This window comes from Rousettus aegyptiacus, unplaced genomic scaffold (assembly GCF_014176215.1).
Source record: "Rousettus aegyptiacus isolate mRouAeg1 unplaced genomic scaffold, mRouAeg1.p scaffold_m13_p_8, whole genome shotgun sequence".
NCBI lineage: Eukaryota > Metazoa > Chordata > Mammalia > Chiroptera > Pteropodidae > Rousettus > Rousettus aegyptiacus.
In genome coordinates, this window is record NW_023416311.1 from 13,052,446 (window position 1) to 13,070,983 (window position 18,538).

At 40.2% G+C, this 18,538-nt stretch overlaps 1 protein-coding gene across 7 annotated transcripts in view; it reads right to left on the reverse strand.

Annotated features, from left to right (window-relative positions):
* UBN1 (ubinuclein 1) overlaps positions 1-18,538 on the reverse strand; it is a 35,955-nt gene that overhangs the window by 5,042 nt on the left and 12,375 nt on the right. For all 7 annotated transcript variants that reach the window (XM_016161155.2, XM_016161153.2, XM_016161157.2 and 4 more), the window contains 8 exons: positions 13,675-13,745; positions 12,270-12,399; positions 11,996-12,114; positions 11,720-11,848; positions 11,386-11,532; positions 3,232-3,282; positions 3,091-3,133; positions 768-1,979 (listed from right to left, as the gene is read on the reverse strand). In XM_016161155.2, coding sequence (XP_016016641.2) covers positions 768-1,979; positions 3,091-3,133; positions 3,232-3,282; positions 11,386-11,532; positions 11,720-11,848; positions 11,996-12,114; positions 12,270-12,399; positions 13,675-13,745 — 1,902 coding nt within the window. The remainder of the gene's footprint in view (positions 1-767; positions 1,980-3,090; positions 3,134-3,231; positions 3,283-11,385; positions 11,533-11,719; positions 11,849-11,995; positions 12,115-12,269; positions 12,400-13,674; positions 13,746-18,538) is intronic.

Here is an 18,538-nt window from a genome sequence, read left to right on the forward strand (position 1 = left end):
AAAATATGTGTATGTATACACTTAAATACATAAAACACACACATTTATAAATATCAATCTTTGTTTTTATAAACAGGGAAAAACCCTGGACTAAGGAATATCGTTAACTTGTAGGGTGATAGGAGCAGAGCAGAAGGTGTGAGATCTCACTGAACATACCTTCCTATAGTTTTCTTTGCCACCACATAGTTGTTTTTACATATGGAAAAAAATGAAGCAAAAAAAAAAAGTCCATTTCCATTTCCTCAACCTGCATCCAAACTTCCTGTAATTCCTGCAGGCAAGCCTAATTAACCACTGGACTCTGTGAGCTCACCTTTGTCTGACCTGCAGAGTCCTTCAAAACCCAATCAAGAGAATCACTGTTAAAAGGTACTCATCTTCCTGGGGCATGAGCATCTCCACACACCTAATGATCTGATAGGCAGTATTATTTTCACTGACTTGTTTGGAGAGATGGCCAGGTAGGAGGCTATGAAAGGAAACTTGTGACTCATTCCATGCCCCCCAGATTCACAGCCTTCCTGTACACAGTGCTGACCAGTCCTTTCCCTCCACTTGTTCTCCTAAGAAGTTTCAGGCACCCCTGGGATTCCTGCCAGCGGCAAAGACAAGATCTAAGAACAGGAAGCCCAGTCCTCCTTCCGCTTTCCAGGCTCACTGTTCCTACCTGACCTTCAGTGTCAGATCCTGCTGTCCAACCAAAGCAAGGCAGGTGGCCTTGTCCGCAAGACCCATGAGGACGACTGCTGTACCAGGATACTCACTGGCAAGGAGGTAGACGATGTCACGCTGCTAACTGCGCTGGGCTTGAGGGAGGAGGTCAATAACTTGGCCACTCCCTGCGTCCCACCACTAGAATCTCCATTTGGACCACCCGGAGGGGCCACCAGGGTCAGCTTCTGGGAAACAGACAGTTTTTTCACTGCGGAGCCTGGGACGGGTCGGCTGGTGGGCTGTCCTGTGGAGGGAGGCTGTGCGCCAGGGAGCAGATTCCCAGAAGGGGAGCTCTGGACTGATGTTCCTCCAGAGGAAGAGCTACCAGAAGAAATCCCATGTTTGGAGATAGAGCCAGCAAACGGGCTATTCTTATAAGTTAGCCCCGAAGAGCTGGCTGAGTGCTGTTTTGCTGGATGGCTCAGGGCAGTGGAGGACGAGGCTGGGGTCTTATGAGAGCTGCTGGTAGAGGCTGGTGTGCCTCCTGAAGAGGCTGACGTGGAGGGATGGAAGCTCTGGCCTTTGGCCGTCGTCTTCACAAGCTGGAGGAGGGAACGATGACACTGTGGGGAGGAAGGCTTTGGGCCCTTATTGATAAATTGAGCTTGGGGGGTGAAGCTCTTCTGCTGTTGAGTGCCTGCATGAAAGACTTTGACTTGGGGGCCGGGCATGGGAGCTGCGGCTTGGGGCGCATGAGTCGTCCGTGGCAAACCGTGGTGCTTTGCTTTGGACTGGTGCACTTCTGGCAGGCCCTTGCTGAGGGCAGCCTGACAGGACAGCTCTTTGTAGCTAGAACTCTCCGGTTTTTTCTCCTGAGAGGATTGCCCCAGTGCCAGAGCCTGTTCAGCCAGAAAATTGAGGGGTGACTGCAGAGAGCTAGAGGGTAGTGGGGCAGGAGGGCTGGGCTTCGGAAAGTTCCTTTTTTCTTCTGTACATAAAACACCTGTGACTTTCTCTGCAGGTGCTTTCAAGGGTGCAGGCAGTGTGAACTCAGAGCTCCCACTTGCTCTGCTGTTCAGCGTAGCCAGTTCCTTGGACACAGCCTCCAATGAGGAGGCTGAATTTTGGATCAAGTCTTCATCCAATGAGTCCTCTAGGCTGACAGGAGCAGGATTCGCAAGGCTGCCCAATGCTTGAGACGAGAGCTCCCTGTTTGCAGCTCCAGTGCTCTGGCCTCCTGAGTGTTCTAAAGGCAAAGCTAGGGGGCCTCCAATCTGGCCTGATGGGAAGGAAACCTTTTTATCAGGCTTAGCAGATGATTCCTAAAGAAAAGGAGAAATGCTGATATTTAGAAACGGTGAGGTCCCAAGAATCAAGCCTTCCTGTGTAGTCACAAAACAAGGAGGAAGACAGTAGATGACAGGCCTGTGTGGACTTAAACACACCCAGTCAGCTGGGGCTGGGCTTACACAAGCATGCTCTATTGCTAACTACATATACCCACAGGAAAACTCTTCTGTTTTTAAAAAAGTACAAGACTTGAGCAAAGAAATGCTCTTCCTGCTGGCACTCATATTATCTCAGAGTGTTCCTAGCTGTAATCAGAAAATGATGCATGGCATGAGAACTGCCTTGAGTTTGTTTTCTTTCCTTCCTTGGTTTTCCCTAGCACCTGTCTCCTCAGTGGGGTTCAAAAGCAAAGTTTTTTCATAGGAACGGGTACAGGGTCTATCTTGTCATTCCTGTACCCCAAGTGCTTAATGCAGCATGTCTTAGACACTGTAGGAGCTCAACAGATACCTAGGAATAAATAATTTGCATAGCTTCTTCTCCTGGACAGTTCAGATATGGTTAAGGGCACTACGGAGCCTCAGGAACAGGTAAAAATTTGGTAAAATAGCAATTTCTACTATATTGAGAGGTTTCTGCAACATCTAAGATCATTTTCACAGTTTATTACTCCAACCACTGTATTTCTCTTCATTTCCGCCAGGTAAACGCAACAGAGCCACTGTCTTTTCCATTAGAGCTCCAGGCTAACCTGTACTTTAATAGAAGAGTGTACTTCCATAAAAAGATCATCATCACAGTATAATACACTCACATCTGCGGCGGCTTTTCAATCCTCAAAGGGCTGTCAGGAAGACCTCATTTAATCCCACAACAACATTGGGAACTGACCAGATGGTGCTTCCTAGAACTGAGGCTGGAGGGTACTAAATGACCCAGCTCAGATCTCTGCCCTACTAACACCCAGGCCCCTCTGGTGGGCCAGCCTGCCTCTTGGTACAACTTAAAGAATACCATCCTGAAGAGCTATCTCCCAGACCAGCAAAGCTCAATGGGCTGCCATGGTCACTCAAGAGGTTGTTCATGAGCATGACTGGAGAGAAATGAAAACAGATGGCACGTGACCTGAGCAGACTGACTCACCTTCACCTTGATTTTGGGAGGGGCCATTACTTTCTTCTTGGCCCTGTTCGAAGGAATGAACATAGAAAAGGTTTACAGGAGATCCGCCAAAAACATTAAAATGACTGTAGTCCTGAGAAGTGAAAACACTGAGACACTCACAGGATTGATGTCAGATGCCCATGGCCTCGTCTGCTCTCCTTAAACAGAGTCCTGAAACAGAGAACACTGGGAAGTTTGCTTAAGGCCCCTGAAAGCAGAGACGCTGCTTCCTACCATCCCTGGTACTCAGGACCTATTACTCATTAAATGCCAGAGGACTAGTGACTTCATTACTGGTGAGAGGACCTAAAGTGGCTGTACTGGCCACCTGAAAACCAAGAGTCTAGGATCGACCGAAAAAAACTATGGCTCTGGCCCAAAACTTCTCATAGTCATTTTTCCCCTAAAGGCATGAGTGCTTTTCTTGTGTCCATTCTCATCCCTTCCAAGAGTAATATGTGGAGTACCCATAACATGTGTCTTTCCAGAGAAACGAAATAAAAATTTCTTTATGCCCTCTTTACGTACCTTCGGGACTCCAAACTACAGGGAGAAAAGAGCAGTTTCATTTACAGAAGAGACACTAAGACAAGAAAAATCTCCATAATTTGTCCAACCCACAGAAATATCAGGCCCAATCAAGGACCCTAGCTCTAGGAAGAGGATTCTGGGAAGAAGCATCAGAATTAATCCCCACTCCAGCTAGACAACAATTGAGCTAGCAGAATCTTTCTGATATAACTGTGTTGGAACGCTAGAGTCTGTTCAAAGCTTATAACTTCCAGGAGAAGGCTTAGTTGGGTAAATTATGTGTTACATTCAGTCAATTGCAACTCTTAGCAGAATAGCAGCTACCTATCCCCTAACCCCATGGAAGGCAGCTATACACCAGTTTCCAGAGCACTTGCACATAGCTTCCAGAAACTAGGATAGGAAAAAAGGACCCTGTCCTTCAAATATCAAGAAATTGCACTCTGATTGTTGATTGTTGCTTCAAAAACAGAGGTGTAGATAAAGAGGCAGGCAGCCATTATTGTTCCTCCTCCCCTACTGTTGGAAACCCCTGCCCCTCTGGTTAAAGTGATTTCTAAGAGATTTAAAAGGCACATACCTTTCTTTAGTCCCCTTCATTTTTTGATTTTCCCTTTTGGGAGCCAGACATTAAAGACTAAGACATTCAGAACAACTGTATACATGAGTCAAATTAGAAAGCGACTATGTATGTCCTAGAAAAGGCTCATAAAAGATTTAAGAAAACATTAAGTTTATGCCTCAGGGTGATCCTCAGCAAAAAGCCAGCCTAAAACCAACCCAAAAAAATGTAACAAAAACAGAAAACCCTGGGGAAGTGATAGGATGTAATTTCCAGAGTTACCAATTAGATTTAAATGTCCAATAAAAAAATCACAAAGCATATGAAGAAACAAGAAAGTATGGCCCACTCAAGGAAAAAAAGTTAACGAAAACCGACCCTGAAAAAGACTAAATAGCACATGCATTAGATAAAGACTTTAACCAGCTATCTTAAAGATGCTCGAAGAACTTAAGGAAAATGTGGAGAAAGTCAAGAAAATGATGAGTGAACAAAATGAAAACACTGACAAAGAGAAAATCTAAAAAGAACCCCCCCCCCCAAAAAAATTCTGGAACTGAATACAAGAACTGAAATGAAAAATTCACTAGAGGGTTTTAAAGGCGGATCTGAGCAGAAAGAAAAACGAATCAGTGAACTAGAAGATAGGACAATGAAAATTAACCACTATGAGAGAAAGACTGAAGAAAAGCAAACACAGCCTAAGGGACCTGTGGACACCATTGAGCAGATCTATGTACATACTACATCAGGGGTCCCCAACGCGCCCCCACCCAGGCCACACAGCATGAGGTGAGTGGCGGGTGAGCGAGGGAAGCTTCATCTGTATTTGCAGCTGCTCCCCAGTGTTAGTATCACTTAGCTCCACATTAGATCATTAGGCATCAGGTTCTCATAGGAGCACCAGTCCCTGGTGCCAAAAAGGATGAGGACTGCTGTACTCTATGCCATGGAAGTCCCAAAAGGAGGAGAGAGAAAGGGGCAGAAAGAATAGTAGAAAAATTAATATCTGAAAACCTCTCAAATGTGATGTAAGACATGAATATAAACATCCAAGAAGCTCTAAGAACTCCAAGCAAGATGAAAAAGAAACCCACACCAAAACACATTATAATCAAACCTGTGAAATCCAGAGACAAAGAGAAGACCTTAAAAGTATCAAGAAACAAGCAAATTGTCACATACGAAGGCTCATCAATAAATTAGCAGATTTCTCATCAGAAGCTTTGGAGGCCAGAAGACAGTGGGCTGATATACTCCAAGTACTAAAAGAATATACCATCAACCAAGAATCCTATATCCGACAAAACTGTCAAGAGAGAGAAATGAAGACATTCCAGACAGATTAAAGCTGAAGGAGTTCATGACCAAAAATCCTGCCCTGCAAGAAATGCTACGGTGAAATGGAAGGACACCAGACAGTAACTCAAAGCATATGGAGAAATAAAGGACTCAAAAAGGTAAATCCACGAGCTAAAAAGGCTAATATTATAATAACAGCTTGTAACTGCACATTTATTTTCTATGTGATTTAATAAGAGACTAATACATTTAAAGAAAAAACACAATTAGTGTAAAAGCTATTATTACTGCAACTTGGTTTGCAACTCCAAATCTTGTTTTCTATATAATTTAAGAGACTAATATATATATGTTTTAAATTTAGTTTAGGTTTTGGTCACACAATGTGTAAAAAATGTAATTTTGTGACATCATCAACCAAAATAGGTATAGATGGAGCTATAAGGAAGTAGAGTTTTTGTATAATATTGAACTTAGAGAAGTAAGCCCCTCCTTCTCAATAATTACTTTAAATGTAAATAGATTCGATTCTCCAATTAAAAGACAAAGATTGGCAAAATGAATAAAAGAACACGTGATCAAACTATATGCTGTCTACAAGAGACTCACCTGAGATACAAAGACAAAAACAGATTGAAAGTGAAAGGATGGAATACAAATAGTAACCAAGAGAGACCAGGGGGGGCTATGCTAATATCAAAAGACTTTAAATCAAGAAAGATTACAAGAGAAAAAAAAGAACATTATATATTAATAAAATACTTTATTAATTATTGTTAATAAAATAACAGCAAGAAAATACAAATTAAGTATTCATACACCTGACAAACCATAAAGATATATGAAGCAAAAACTGACAGAATTGAAGGAACGAATAGCTAATTCTACAATAATTGGAGACTTCAATATCCCTCTCACAAAAACAGACAGAAACAGAAAGATAAAGAAACAAAGGACAATGCAATAAACCATCTAGTTCTAAGAGCATATATAGAACACTCTATCCAATAACAGAATATATATTCTTCTCAAGTGCACATGGGATGTTTCTTGAGATAAACCATATGTTTGACCATGAATTAAATCTCAATAGATTTTAAAAAATACGTAACATATAAAGTATCTTCTCTGACCACAGCAGGATAAAGTTAGAAATAAGTAACAAAAGGAAAACTGGAAAATTAACAAAATTGTGGAACTTAAATGACACACTTTTAAACAATCAATGGATCAAAGAAGAAATTACAAAGGAAGCTGGAAAATAGTTAAAAGAAGAATAAAAATCAAAGCACAACATATCGAAACTAATGGAAATAGTTAAAGTAGTGTTAAGTGGAAATTTATAGCTAAAAATGCTGATATTAAAAACAAAGATATTGAGGACTTGCAGTCAAGATGGTGGAGTGCGTAAACTAAAAAAAAAAAAAAAAAAAATCCCATTTAGAATTGCAAAAAAGAATAAAATACTTTGGAAGAAATTTAACCAAGGAGGTAAAAGACCTGTACTCGAAAAACTATAAACATTGACGAAAGAAACTGAAGATGCAAATAAATTGGGGCTATACTGTTCTCATAGTAAAGAATTACCATCGTTAAAATGTCCGTATTAGACAAGGCTACCTACAGATTAAATGCAATCCCTATCAAAATACCAAAGGCATTTTTCACAGAACTAGAATACTAAAATTTATATGGAACTACAGAAGACACCAAACAGCTAAACAATCTTGAGAAAGAAGAAAGTTAGAAGCATCACCATACCAGATATCAAACTATACAAGGCTACAGTAATCAAAACAGCATTGTACTGGCATAAAAACAGACACATAGATTAACGGAACAGACTAGAAAGCCCAGAAATAAACTTAAACTTATATAGTCAATTAATCTATAACAAAGGAGGCAACAATGGGGTAAAGACAGTCTCTTCAATAAATGGTGTTGGGTAAACTGGACAGATACATGCAAAGAAGTGAAACTTTCTTAAACCACATATAAGAATAAACTCAGAATGAATTAAACACTTAAATGTAAGCCCCCAAACCATAAAACTTTTAGAAAAAAACATAGGCAGTAATCTCTATGACACTATTAGTAATATTTTTTGGATGTTTCCTCAAATAAAAAAAATGAAAGAAAAATAGATATCCAAAATATATAAAGAACTCATATAACTTAACACCAAAAACACCAATCAATTAAAAAACGGGCAGAGGACCTGAACAGATATTTCTCCCAAGATGACATACATATGGCCAATAGACATATGAAAAGTCTAATTACTATGTTGTACACCCAAAACTAATATAATAGTGCATAGTAACTGTAATTAAAAATTTTAAAAATTAAAAAACTTTTAATCTTAAAAACAACCTAACTTTACAATATAAAGAATTAAATACAACAGAAGAAAGGAAATAATAGATTAGAGCAGAGATAAACAAAATAAACAATAGATAAAATCTATGAAACCTAAAGTTGGTTCTTCAAAAAGATCAATAAAATTGGCAAACTTTTAGCTAGATTGACTAAGGAAAAAAAGAGGGAAGACTCAAATTACAAAAATCAGAAAAAGTGGAGACATTACTACAGAAATAAAAAGGATTATAAGAGAGTACTCTGCCAAGAAACTGGATAACCTACATGAAATGACAAATTCCTAAAAACAAAAAAATCTACCAAAACTGAATCATGAAAAAGAAATTCTGAATAGATTGTAACTAGTAAAAACGCTAAGTCAGTAATCGAAAATATTTCAACAATGAAAAGCCCTGGATCTGATGGCTTCACTGGTGAATTCTACCAAACATTTAAAGAACTAATACCAACCCCCCTCAAACTTTTCAAAGAAAAACAGGAAGGAACACTTCTAAACTCATTCTATGAGGCCAGCATAATCCTGACACCAAAACTATACAAATACATCACAAGAAAACTACAGAGCAATATCCCTAATGAACACTGATGCAAAAATCAACAAAATACTAGCAAAAAGAATTCAACAGCACTTTTAAAAGAATATACACCATAACTGAGATTTATTCCTAGAATGCAAGGATGGTTCAATGTACAAAAATCGATCAATGTAAAATACCATATCCACAGAATGAAGGGAAAAAGCCACACGAATCATCTCAATTAATCTGGAAAAAACATCAGACAAAATTTAATACCTTTTCATGATAAAAACAGTAAACGAACTAGGAATAGAAGGAAACTGCCTTCACAAAATAAAAAATCACATGTGAAAAATCCATAGTGAACATCATACTCAATGGTGGAAGGCTGGAAGTCTTTCTTCTGAGGTTAAGAACACGTGAAGAATGCCCACGTTCACCACTTCTATTTAACATAGTACTGGAAGTTCTAGTCAGAGCAATTAAGCAGAAAAAAACAAAAAAGGAAAAGAAGTCAACCAAACTGGAAAAGAAGTAAAATGATTTCTGCTTGTAGATGTTATGATAAGTAGAAAACTCTAAAGATGCACCGCCCCCCAATGAAAATTTTAGACTAATAAGTGAATTCAACAAAGTAACAGGACACAAAGTCAACACTCAAAAATCAGTTGCATTTACATACATGAACAACTCCATCCACAATAGCGTAAAAAAATTAGGAATGAACTTCACCAAGGACATGAAAGACATCCAATGATAACTACAGAAAACAGCTGAAAGAAATTAAAGCGACATAAATAAATGAAAACACATGCTATGTTCATGCGTTGGAAGACTTAATATCATTACATTGTCAATATTACCTAAAGCAATGTATGATCTATGGATTCCCCATCAAAATCTCAATGGCTTTTTTCTTTTCCTTTTTTTTTTTTTTTTTTTTTCAGAAATAGAAAATCCAATCTAAAATTCATATGGACTCGCAGAGGACCCTGAATCAAAAAAAAAAAATCTTAAAAAATAAGAACAAAGCTAAAAGATACATTTCTTGGGTTCAAAACTTACTACAAAGGTATAGTAATCAAAATAGTGGGTACTGGCATGAAGACAGATATATAGACCAATGGAATAGAATAGACAGCCCAGAAATAAATCCTCCCATATATGGTCAAGTGATTTTTGATAAGGGTGCCAAGACCATTCAATGGGGAAAGATAGTCTTTTTAACAAACGGTGCTGGGAAAACTAGATATCTACAGACAAAAGAAAGTTGGATCATTACTTATATACAAAATATATAAAAATTAACTCAAAATGGACCAAGGACCTTAATGTAACACCTAAAATAATAAAACTTTGAGGAAAGCATAGGATAAAAGCTTCATGATACTGGATGTGGCAATGATTTCTTGAATTTGACACCAAAGGTGCAGGCAACAAAATACACATTACACTTCATAAATATTCAAAGTTTTTGTGCAACAAAAGATACTATCCAGAGAGTACAAAAGCAACCCACGGAATCAGAGAAAATATTTGGAAAATACATATCTGATAATGGATTAATATCCAAAATACACAGAAAACTCCTAAAACTCAACAACGAAAAAAACAAGCAAATCGATTAAAAAATGGGCAAAGGACTTGGATACTTCTTCGAAGATATTATACGAATGGCCAATAAGTACATGAAAAGATGCTCAAAGTCACTAATCATTAGGGACATGCATATCAAAACTACAATGAGATACAACCTCATACCCATTAGGATTGCTACCATCGAAAAACTGAAAACATTAAGTGTTGACAAGGATGTGAAGAAACTGGAACCCTGTGCACTGTTGGTAGAAGCGTAAAATAACAGCTACTGTGGAAGAATTCCTCAAAAAATTAAATGGAGTTAACATATGATCCAGCAATTCCACTTCTGGGTATATACCCCAAAAAACTGAAAGTAGGGTCTTGAAATATTTGTACACCGATATTCAAAGATCATTATGCACAACAGCTAACATGTGGAAGCAACCTAAGTATCCACTGACAGGTGAATGGATAAGCAAAATGCGATATATACATGCAATGGAATATTATTTAGCCTTAAGGAAAGAAATTCTGTAATATGCTACAACAAGGATGAACCTTGAGGACATGATGCTATGTGAAGTCAGTCAGTTACAAAAAGACAAATATTTTGACTCTACTTACATGAGGTACTTAAGAGCACTCCAATTCAGAGAAAGCAGAATGATGCTTGCCAGGGTCTTGGGGGAAGTGGAAACGTGGAGTTCCCATTTAATGGGTACAGAGTTTCAGTTTCACCAGATGAGAAGACTTATCGGGATGGAAGGCGGTGATGGCTCACAACAATGTGAATGTACCTAAGACCCCTGAACTGTGCACTTGAAAATGGTTAAGACCATAAATTTTATGTTAAGTACATTTTACGCAATAATTTTTTTTTTAAAGAACACTAGCTCCAGCTAACTTTCTCTGTGTATTAAAGATGTAGTCCATTCACAGGAAGCTCACATAAAGTAGCCTATGAGAAAAGTCTGGCACTTAGCTCCAATAAGTAGTCAGCCCTGCTACTTGCAAATGAGACTTCTGTTCAGAACATTAAGGTGTTCCCAAGATTAATTTGTCTCTCAGCTTCTAGTAGGAGCCATTATCTCAAAACAGAAAAGGGTGATTGAGATCAGAACTACATGCAGCCAACTATGAATTAAGTGGGACAAAGAATGACGAAGACGAAACCCCACAGACAACTTGCCTCTTGTAGGGAAGACTAAGAAGACCCCTACCTAGAGACTACTATGTCCCCTCCAATTCCTCAGGCGAGCTCAGAGTCGAGTCAATCAGACATCGAGTCCCTGAGGGAAGGGCCCATTTGCCTGGCACAAAAGAAGCACTGAATGTATCTTTACCACAAGAACGCTCCACCTCATTGTCACACTGAGCATAATGGCTGGTCTGGGCCCTCACCTGGCCTGCATCCAGCCTTTGGGCCAGAGAGGTCTGACTTCAGCATCCAGAAACATCTTCACATAGTCTTCCCAGGAATGGACCTTGTTGTTCTTCTCCAGATCAAAGTTCTCCAGTTTTATCTTGACCACGTGGCAGAGTAGCTCCCTGGGGAGTAGACAGAAGCCAGAAACTTCAAACTACCCCCAAATGCTTCTTCAAGGTTTTAATCATATGCTTTCAGCAGCCCTGATTAAAGTAAATGATTCTAACCTTCATTAGAAATACGGGAACATGCTCAGACACTGGCCCCACAAACCCTCCAATGACGAAAGGTCCCAGAGTTTGGGCACACCTGATTTCATCATTCCACTGGAATTTCTTCCGGGGTCCCATTATCCTCCTGCCCCCCTTTTCTTCATCTTCTTCCTCATCAGAGCAAATCCGTTCTCTCTGCTCCTTGTCTTTCTCCTCTTCCAGCATCCTACCAGGTAAACAGAATTAAACGGGACCCTAAGGTCACCACAGGAGAACTGATTCCTCCTGCCCACCACCTCCCCCTGACCCCTACTCCCAGGACTTCTAAGATAAGAAGGTGGAAATGCTGATGAAAATGATGGGACACACTTACTTTGCGACCTTGGCTTGCGTGTGTGCCTGGCATTCATCCTGGTACTTGGCCATCTGCTCTGGCATTGCCCTGCCAATGGCTTCCTTAAGCTTCTGAAGAGGCTCCTTCAGACGCCCCCCCTGCAGAGAGCAGGACATATCATTAGTCTGTTTTATGCATCTCTTATACTGAGGACACACTACAGGAATAACCACAGAGACAGTGCAGCAGCAGATGTGGCATCTGTGGACTCGGTCACCCCAAAGCCAAGAGGCTCCTCTGCAGAGTCACCCACCTGTTCATAGAGGTGAAGTTTCCGAGCACGTTTGACCAGGGTGTCCTTGCTGCAGGGCAGGAATGAAGCAAGATAGGCATATACGCCAGAACGAATCTGGCTACTTAGCTCCCGAGTTTGCACCTCTATGCTGAAGAACAGAACAGAATTATCAATGAGCTGCAGCTCACAGCATCTCCTCTTGTCATCAGGTACCCTACCATGGGCAGGACAGCTAGGAACCAAGAGCAAGTCAAACCTATTTCATCAGTCACACAATGTAACCAAGTGGCCAGTGCAACAGATCTCCAATAGTCACCAAACAAGAATTCCCAAACCTGAAGAACTTGGCTAGGTGAAGTGGGTTAAGGTTCTCAGGTCAAAGACAAGAACAAGTCTAAGGCTGTCAAGAGAACGGAGCCCAGAAAAAAGCTCTGAAGTACTAAATTTCATAAACAAAGAAAACATAAAAGCTTTCAAATGGGAAAGTAATTGAGTTACTTGAGGTCAACAGGAAATACTTTCCAGCAGCATTTCCTTATTTTTTTCAGTTCCCAGTTCTATCCCTGATCAAGAAATCAGGGAAATCCTCATCCCTCCAGTGTCCCCACCTAGATAAGCAGAATATTTGAACTGTGTGTGTGTGGCATACTCCAGCAGGACACAAAGCTCTCATCTGACCCTCACCTGCTTTGTACAGCCCAGCTTCATGACCCAAGTAGCCAACCCCAATCCTGGCCAAGCAGGGTCCATTGCTAGAATATTGCCAAGTCTTGACAACTGTTCTCACATATGCAAATCCCTCAGCTGTTGAGCAACAAGCTTTCTCTGCTACATAATGCAACTAGGAGAGAAGCTGGCAAAGTTGGAGGGCCAGATACAAAGAGTCTGGTTTGAATTTATGTGTGAGGTTGGTTCTTTTTCTGTTTTGTTTTGTTTTGTTTTGTTTTAATCCAATTCATACATTGTGGCATCTAAGAGGTTCAGGCAATTGGGAGAAGTGTAAAAGAATGATGCACATTAGCCATGGGAGCAGAAGTGAGAATAAGAAGAGAATGACTAGGTACACTGAGGGGCACCAAGGAGATAAGGGCCCCTGGCTATACCAAGTCATCTCTGGCAGGCAACATCTCTCTCGTCTCATCTCATACTTGCCGCAAAATCCTCTTGCAGCAGGGCATGACTATACGAAGTGTTCTAATAATACCTATTGCCTAAGATTAGTAAGGTCTATCATTTCCTTGGGACAAATACTTGGTGTCCCATCCTCCCGCCTTTAAAAAGAACAACAATAAAACAAAATCCAATTTTTAAAACGATCTCATTGGGAGTCACCTTCATGTAGTTCAATCATACTCCCATTTCCCCTGGCCTGCTCAATTCAGGCATGGTAATAGATACAAAAAATAAAACAAAAAATACTCACTCTAAGAGGATGCCATTAATATCCTGGGTGAAGAACTTCTGTCTGCTCTCTCCTTCAGCAGCTCTGGCAGCCTGGTTCGTAGCAGACAGTAATATCAATTAGTACACTTTCTCCACACAGCCCTCACACTCACCCACAGGTGCAAGAGGAGCAGAGCAGTCAGTCCCTACAGAACACCTGTCAATAAAATCCTCACCAAGCCCTTTCCTACTTGGCCCTAATCTCAGATTAAGTTCACCTGTGATCACTATACGCTCCAGAACTTTTCAAATGCTGCTGAAGCATTTAGGGACTGTCTGTACTTCCCAAGACTTGAAAAAAGTCACATAAAAGAAAATCACAGTAAAAGAATCAGGACGTATTTGATTTGGCCAGCTAGCTAACTGGTGCCTGGCACTTTACCATCTAAACTGAGAGCTAAAATTTCCATATATCTACAGTACAAAAACGGTCAAGAACTTTAACAAACCTGCAAGATTTGAAGTCCTTTATCTACCAAAATAATAATAATAATAATAATAACGTGCTGCTTTAGCAGTTAAGGACAGTATAAGTATAATTCTTTGAAAATTCATAATCCACTTATGGTATATCACAATCTCTATTACCGAGGCCACTAGAATGACTAACATAACTTAACTACCTATCAACCGAAAATATTAACAGGTTACTATACAGTGTTTCTTCCTATGAGAACACAGTTAACACCTGGATGGCAAGCTTAGAAACCCTCAAAGCAAGCATGGCAGACAGCCAAGGCACTGAATGCTCAAGTTAGGAAAGCAAACTGTGCCCAAGTCTGAACCAGTGGTTCTTATGCCTGGCCACACACTGGAATCACCTGGCAGCTCTCCCCATCCTGGACCAATCAATAAGAATCTCTGGGAACGAGGCCCATGAATCTGTATTCTTTAAAAGAGGCCCAAGCATCGGTACCTTTTTAAAGTAACTCTGGTGACTCTTATGTAAAGAGAGGATATAAACCCAAGAATTGCTAGTCCAAAGGCTTTAGGCAAAGTAAAATCTCAAGCTTGATGTATAATGAAGATGGCAAACAAGGCAGTACGGTAATGATTGGCTAAAACAAAATGATCGATCCTGATCACACCCCCGAAAAAGCAGGCACTGATAACCACTCTCCACTTTCATCTTGCCCCACTTGCCTTCCTCGCTGGGTCCTCTTCCTCTGACTACTCCATCTGTCTCCTTCACTAGCTCAGCAACAGATGGACCTCCAAGGTTCTACCTAGAACCCACTTCTCACCATTTAGTCTCCCCCTCTCACAGCTTCGAAATAACACAAATGCATATAGGTCTCTCAAATCTAAACCTCTAGCCCTAAGCCCCATTTTCTAAGCTCTAAGTCAGAATTTCTAATTACTTCTAAGTATGTTCCAATTATTCTATGAATGGATGACCTTCTGGTATGCAAACTCAACTTGTCCAAAACCAAATGCGCTAGATTCTGCTCTTCCTTTTGTTACCCACTTTAATTAACAGCACTCTATCCCTCTTAAATCCTTCCACTGTTCTTCAAAACCCTTTCAGTAGCTCTTTCCAAGGCTAGAATCCAACCCAAACTCCTTCACACGACATTGAGATTCCTCCAGGATCTGGCCCCAGCTGTCCACTCCAGCTCCCATCTCCTATCATATACCAAGGAGCCCCCACCATCCAACAACTCACCTATCCTTAGCTCTGTCCCCTGGCCTGCTAACAGGCCATCTCTTCCATGAAGCCAAGCCTGTTGCCTCTAGCCCGAGTCCTATGTACCCCAAGAGAGCTGCACTTTTATCAGCTTAAGTCTGACTGTCCATTTGACCATCTACTTGACCATCCAAACATCACAGGGCTTATTTCATTCTGCTTTGTCCTACAGTCAGTTGTTCACATGTCTATTGATCCATTTATATAACAAGCTCATGGAGAACAAAAACTGAATCTTATTCATTAATAATATTTCCCACAGCTGCCTATCACATAATAGATGCTTAGCAAATGCCCACTGAGTGGATGGACGGATGAACAAATGCAGATACCACTGAAAGAATGCAAACTAGAGAAAGAGAAGCTAAGTACCAAACAAATATAACTTGCAGAGGATATCAAAACTCAAGCTTCTGCAAGATCCCTTGGCTAGAGAACAGAAGAGAGGCCTGAGATGAAAGGGGGTAACATGGATGGATGGAAATGGAAAAAAGAAATGGCGTGACTTTTAACACATTCATCTGCCAATTTCTTATACTTTTAGAAGGACTTGGAATTTTAACTGGACACTTTTAATGTACTGGAATTACAATTTTAGTCTGAGAGAAAATAAAGCTGAGTTACTCTTTTGTTTAAGCGTATCTACTACTCGTTATAAAATCCAGAAGCACCTTCATAGTAATTCAACCTGATTACTTTAACATGTTATTTCAAATGCCTGTGTGTCAGACCCATCAATGGCTTAGGTTTCCAATCAAATTTTATTTTTAGATACCAGTCATTTCTCCAAGATTTTAAAAGCTTTCTATACACATACACACACACTTTTTTTTTTTTAAGTTTTTTTTCCCTGATGCCTTTCGGATTGTGTAGACAATCTCTCTGATGATCTGGTTTTACACTAAAGATCAGTCAAGTGTTGCATTTTTAAAATAAAAGAGCAACTGGATGTATATCTGATAGTCTTCCAGAAATAAGTGAGGTCCCTCAACCTTAGAAAGGGACACCCTTGCCCAAGGAGTTGAATAAACTGATCAATCCGAGATTAACTAGGAAGTTAAACCAAACGGCATGATCATACTGATTTACAACAGTTCCAACAGCCTTGTAATGAGCTGTTTTATTACACGAAAAGCCACTTGCCGGCCTTCAGGGCCTAGTTCAGAACCTTATGTACTATACCTGTTTAGTATATACTAAACAGAAGGAAATCTGGCATGATTTTTTTTTTAAAAGATCAAACATGTTAGTTTCTAACCTTACTTTCCTTGGATCCACGTCTCCCTAGATTTGCGATGTGGGGGTTCTAATGCTGTAGGTCAGTAAGCGGTGATCAGGTAGAGCAGCAAGGGGTGAGTGACATGGGGTCTCTGTTTCTTTTCTATTCTTAGTACTGTTCCCATTTTATGCTTGAATGATGAGGCCCAAAACAGACCTGGATCATCTGTATGGACCAGGCTGAGTAGCTGCCAAAGTACAAGACAGTAACCTAAGGGGGTGACACACCTGAGCTTTTCAATAACCAAAACAAAAGACACACTCAACACATATTAAGACAGGGTAAGGCCATTGAATCAAGTCACTGGATTCCCCAAGACCCATAAATATGTACAGTACAAGGGAGTAGGAAATGAAAAATGGGCTGGCGTGAGAAGAAAACAGTAAACGTTACTTGGGCATTCACCAACGTCACCCTCTTGGAGTACCTCTTTAACACGTCTCCAAATATATTTTTAAAAATTTTAAGTATCACATCTAACTAGTTAGAAGATAAATTCAGTTACTTCCCACAGCAAAAAAATTAATTTCCCTAAGGGATAGATACACATCAGATTAGAATCTGCTATGTACTGTGGGAGACTGCAAACAAGACCACAGATTGCTCCCCTACCAGCACATGCATTCCCAGAGGGAGTGGTGGCCTCTAGTTCACCAACCGTCCAATCTGGTGTGCACTTGTGGCTCGCTTTACAACACTGTGGCAGAAGTGATGTGGTACATACAACTTCTACACCCACACCCTCTTGAAATGCTGAGATTGCCATGCCCTGAAAAAGTCCAGGATGAAAGACCAGCACTATCCCAGCGCCTAGCCATTTTGCCAGCTGAATGCAGCCACAAGAGAGTACCAAGGTAGGACAAGAGGAACCGCCCAGCCAACCCAGTCAGGAGAAATGGACTGTTTTTTTGAAGGCACTAACTTTTGGAGCAGTTTTCTTTTTTAGATAACAATAGAAACTGATACATGTATCATCTAGGGCCAAGATTTAAAATCTAAACAAATTATAAAAATAAAGACAATAAAGGAAACAAGAGGGAAACAAAAAAAATAAGGGGAATGGAAAACTGAAACATAACACTACAATGTTATAGTTATGTACATCAAGTTCAATTTAAAATTTAAAAATGCAATGTCCAGTTCAAGATCTAGGACAGGACTCCTTATTAAGGATCCAAATATCCAAGTATGGCTTTTGATTTACGTGCAACTTTTGGATACATAGGCATTTTTTTCCCTGGAAGTATCTTTCCCAGCAGATTCTCAGAAGGGTCTGAGTTCTAGGGCACTCATGCACAAGTACAGGAGGCTCCAAGTGGCCCAAGCACATGGCCCGGTGGGATCCTGAAGAGCGACTTTAAGTAACTGTAAAATCAGCTTTCTTTTCCATGCAACCATTAAAAGTAAAAAGCTTTATAATATTTATTAAGAAAGCAGAAACAATTATTCATAACCATAATTACAAGTACATAAAAACATATACACAGCGGCTAGAAAAGAATATGTAAATTAAAAATAGTTTTCAGAGTGTCAGGATGATGGGTAATTCCCACTTTCCACGCCATTTCTCAAAGCTTCTTAATGCTATTATAGAAGGGCCAGGGGATGACTACAGTGTCAATTTCACATTTGAAAATTATATTTTCAAGCCAGTACATCAATTTCACCTGATCACCACAGCCCCATCGGGACTCAAGCCTATCTCATCTGAGCTCCTGAATCCTATTCTCCTTTGTGCCCAAGAGATAACCACGACCAGGCAATCAGTGAGGAAGGACAGCTTGCTCAGTGTCCATCCAGTGCACTCCAGAAAGAGAGGCTTTCTTGAATCATCAATCTCTTTCGTGTCATGCCACTTTGTTTCCACTAAGTTTGTCC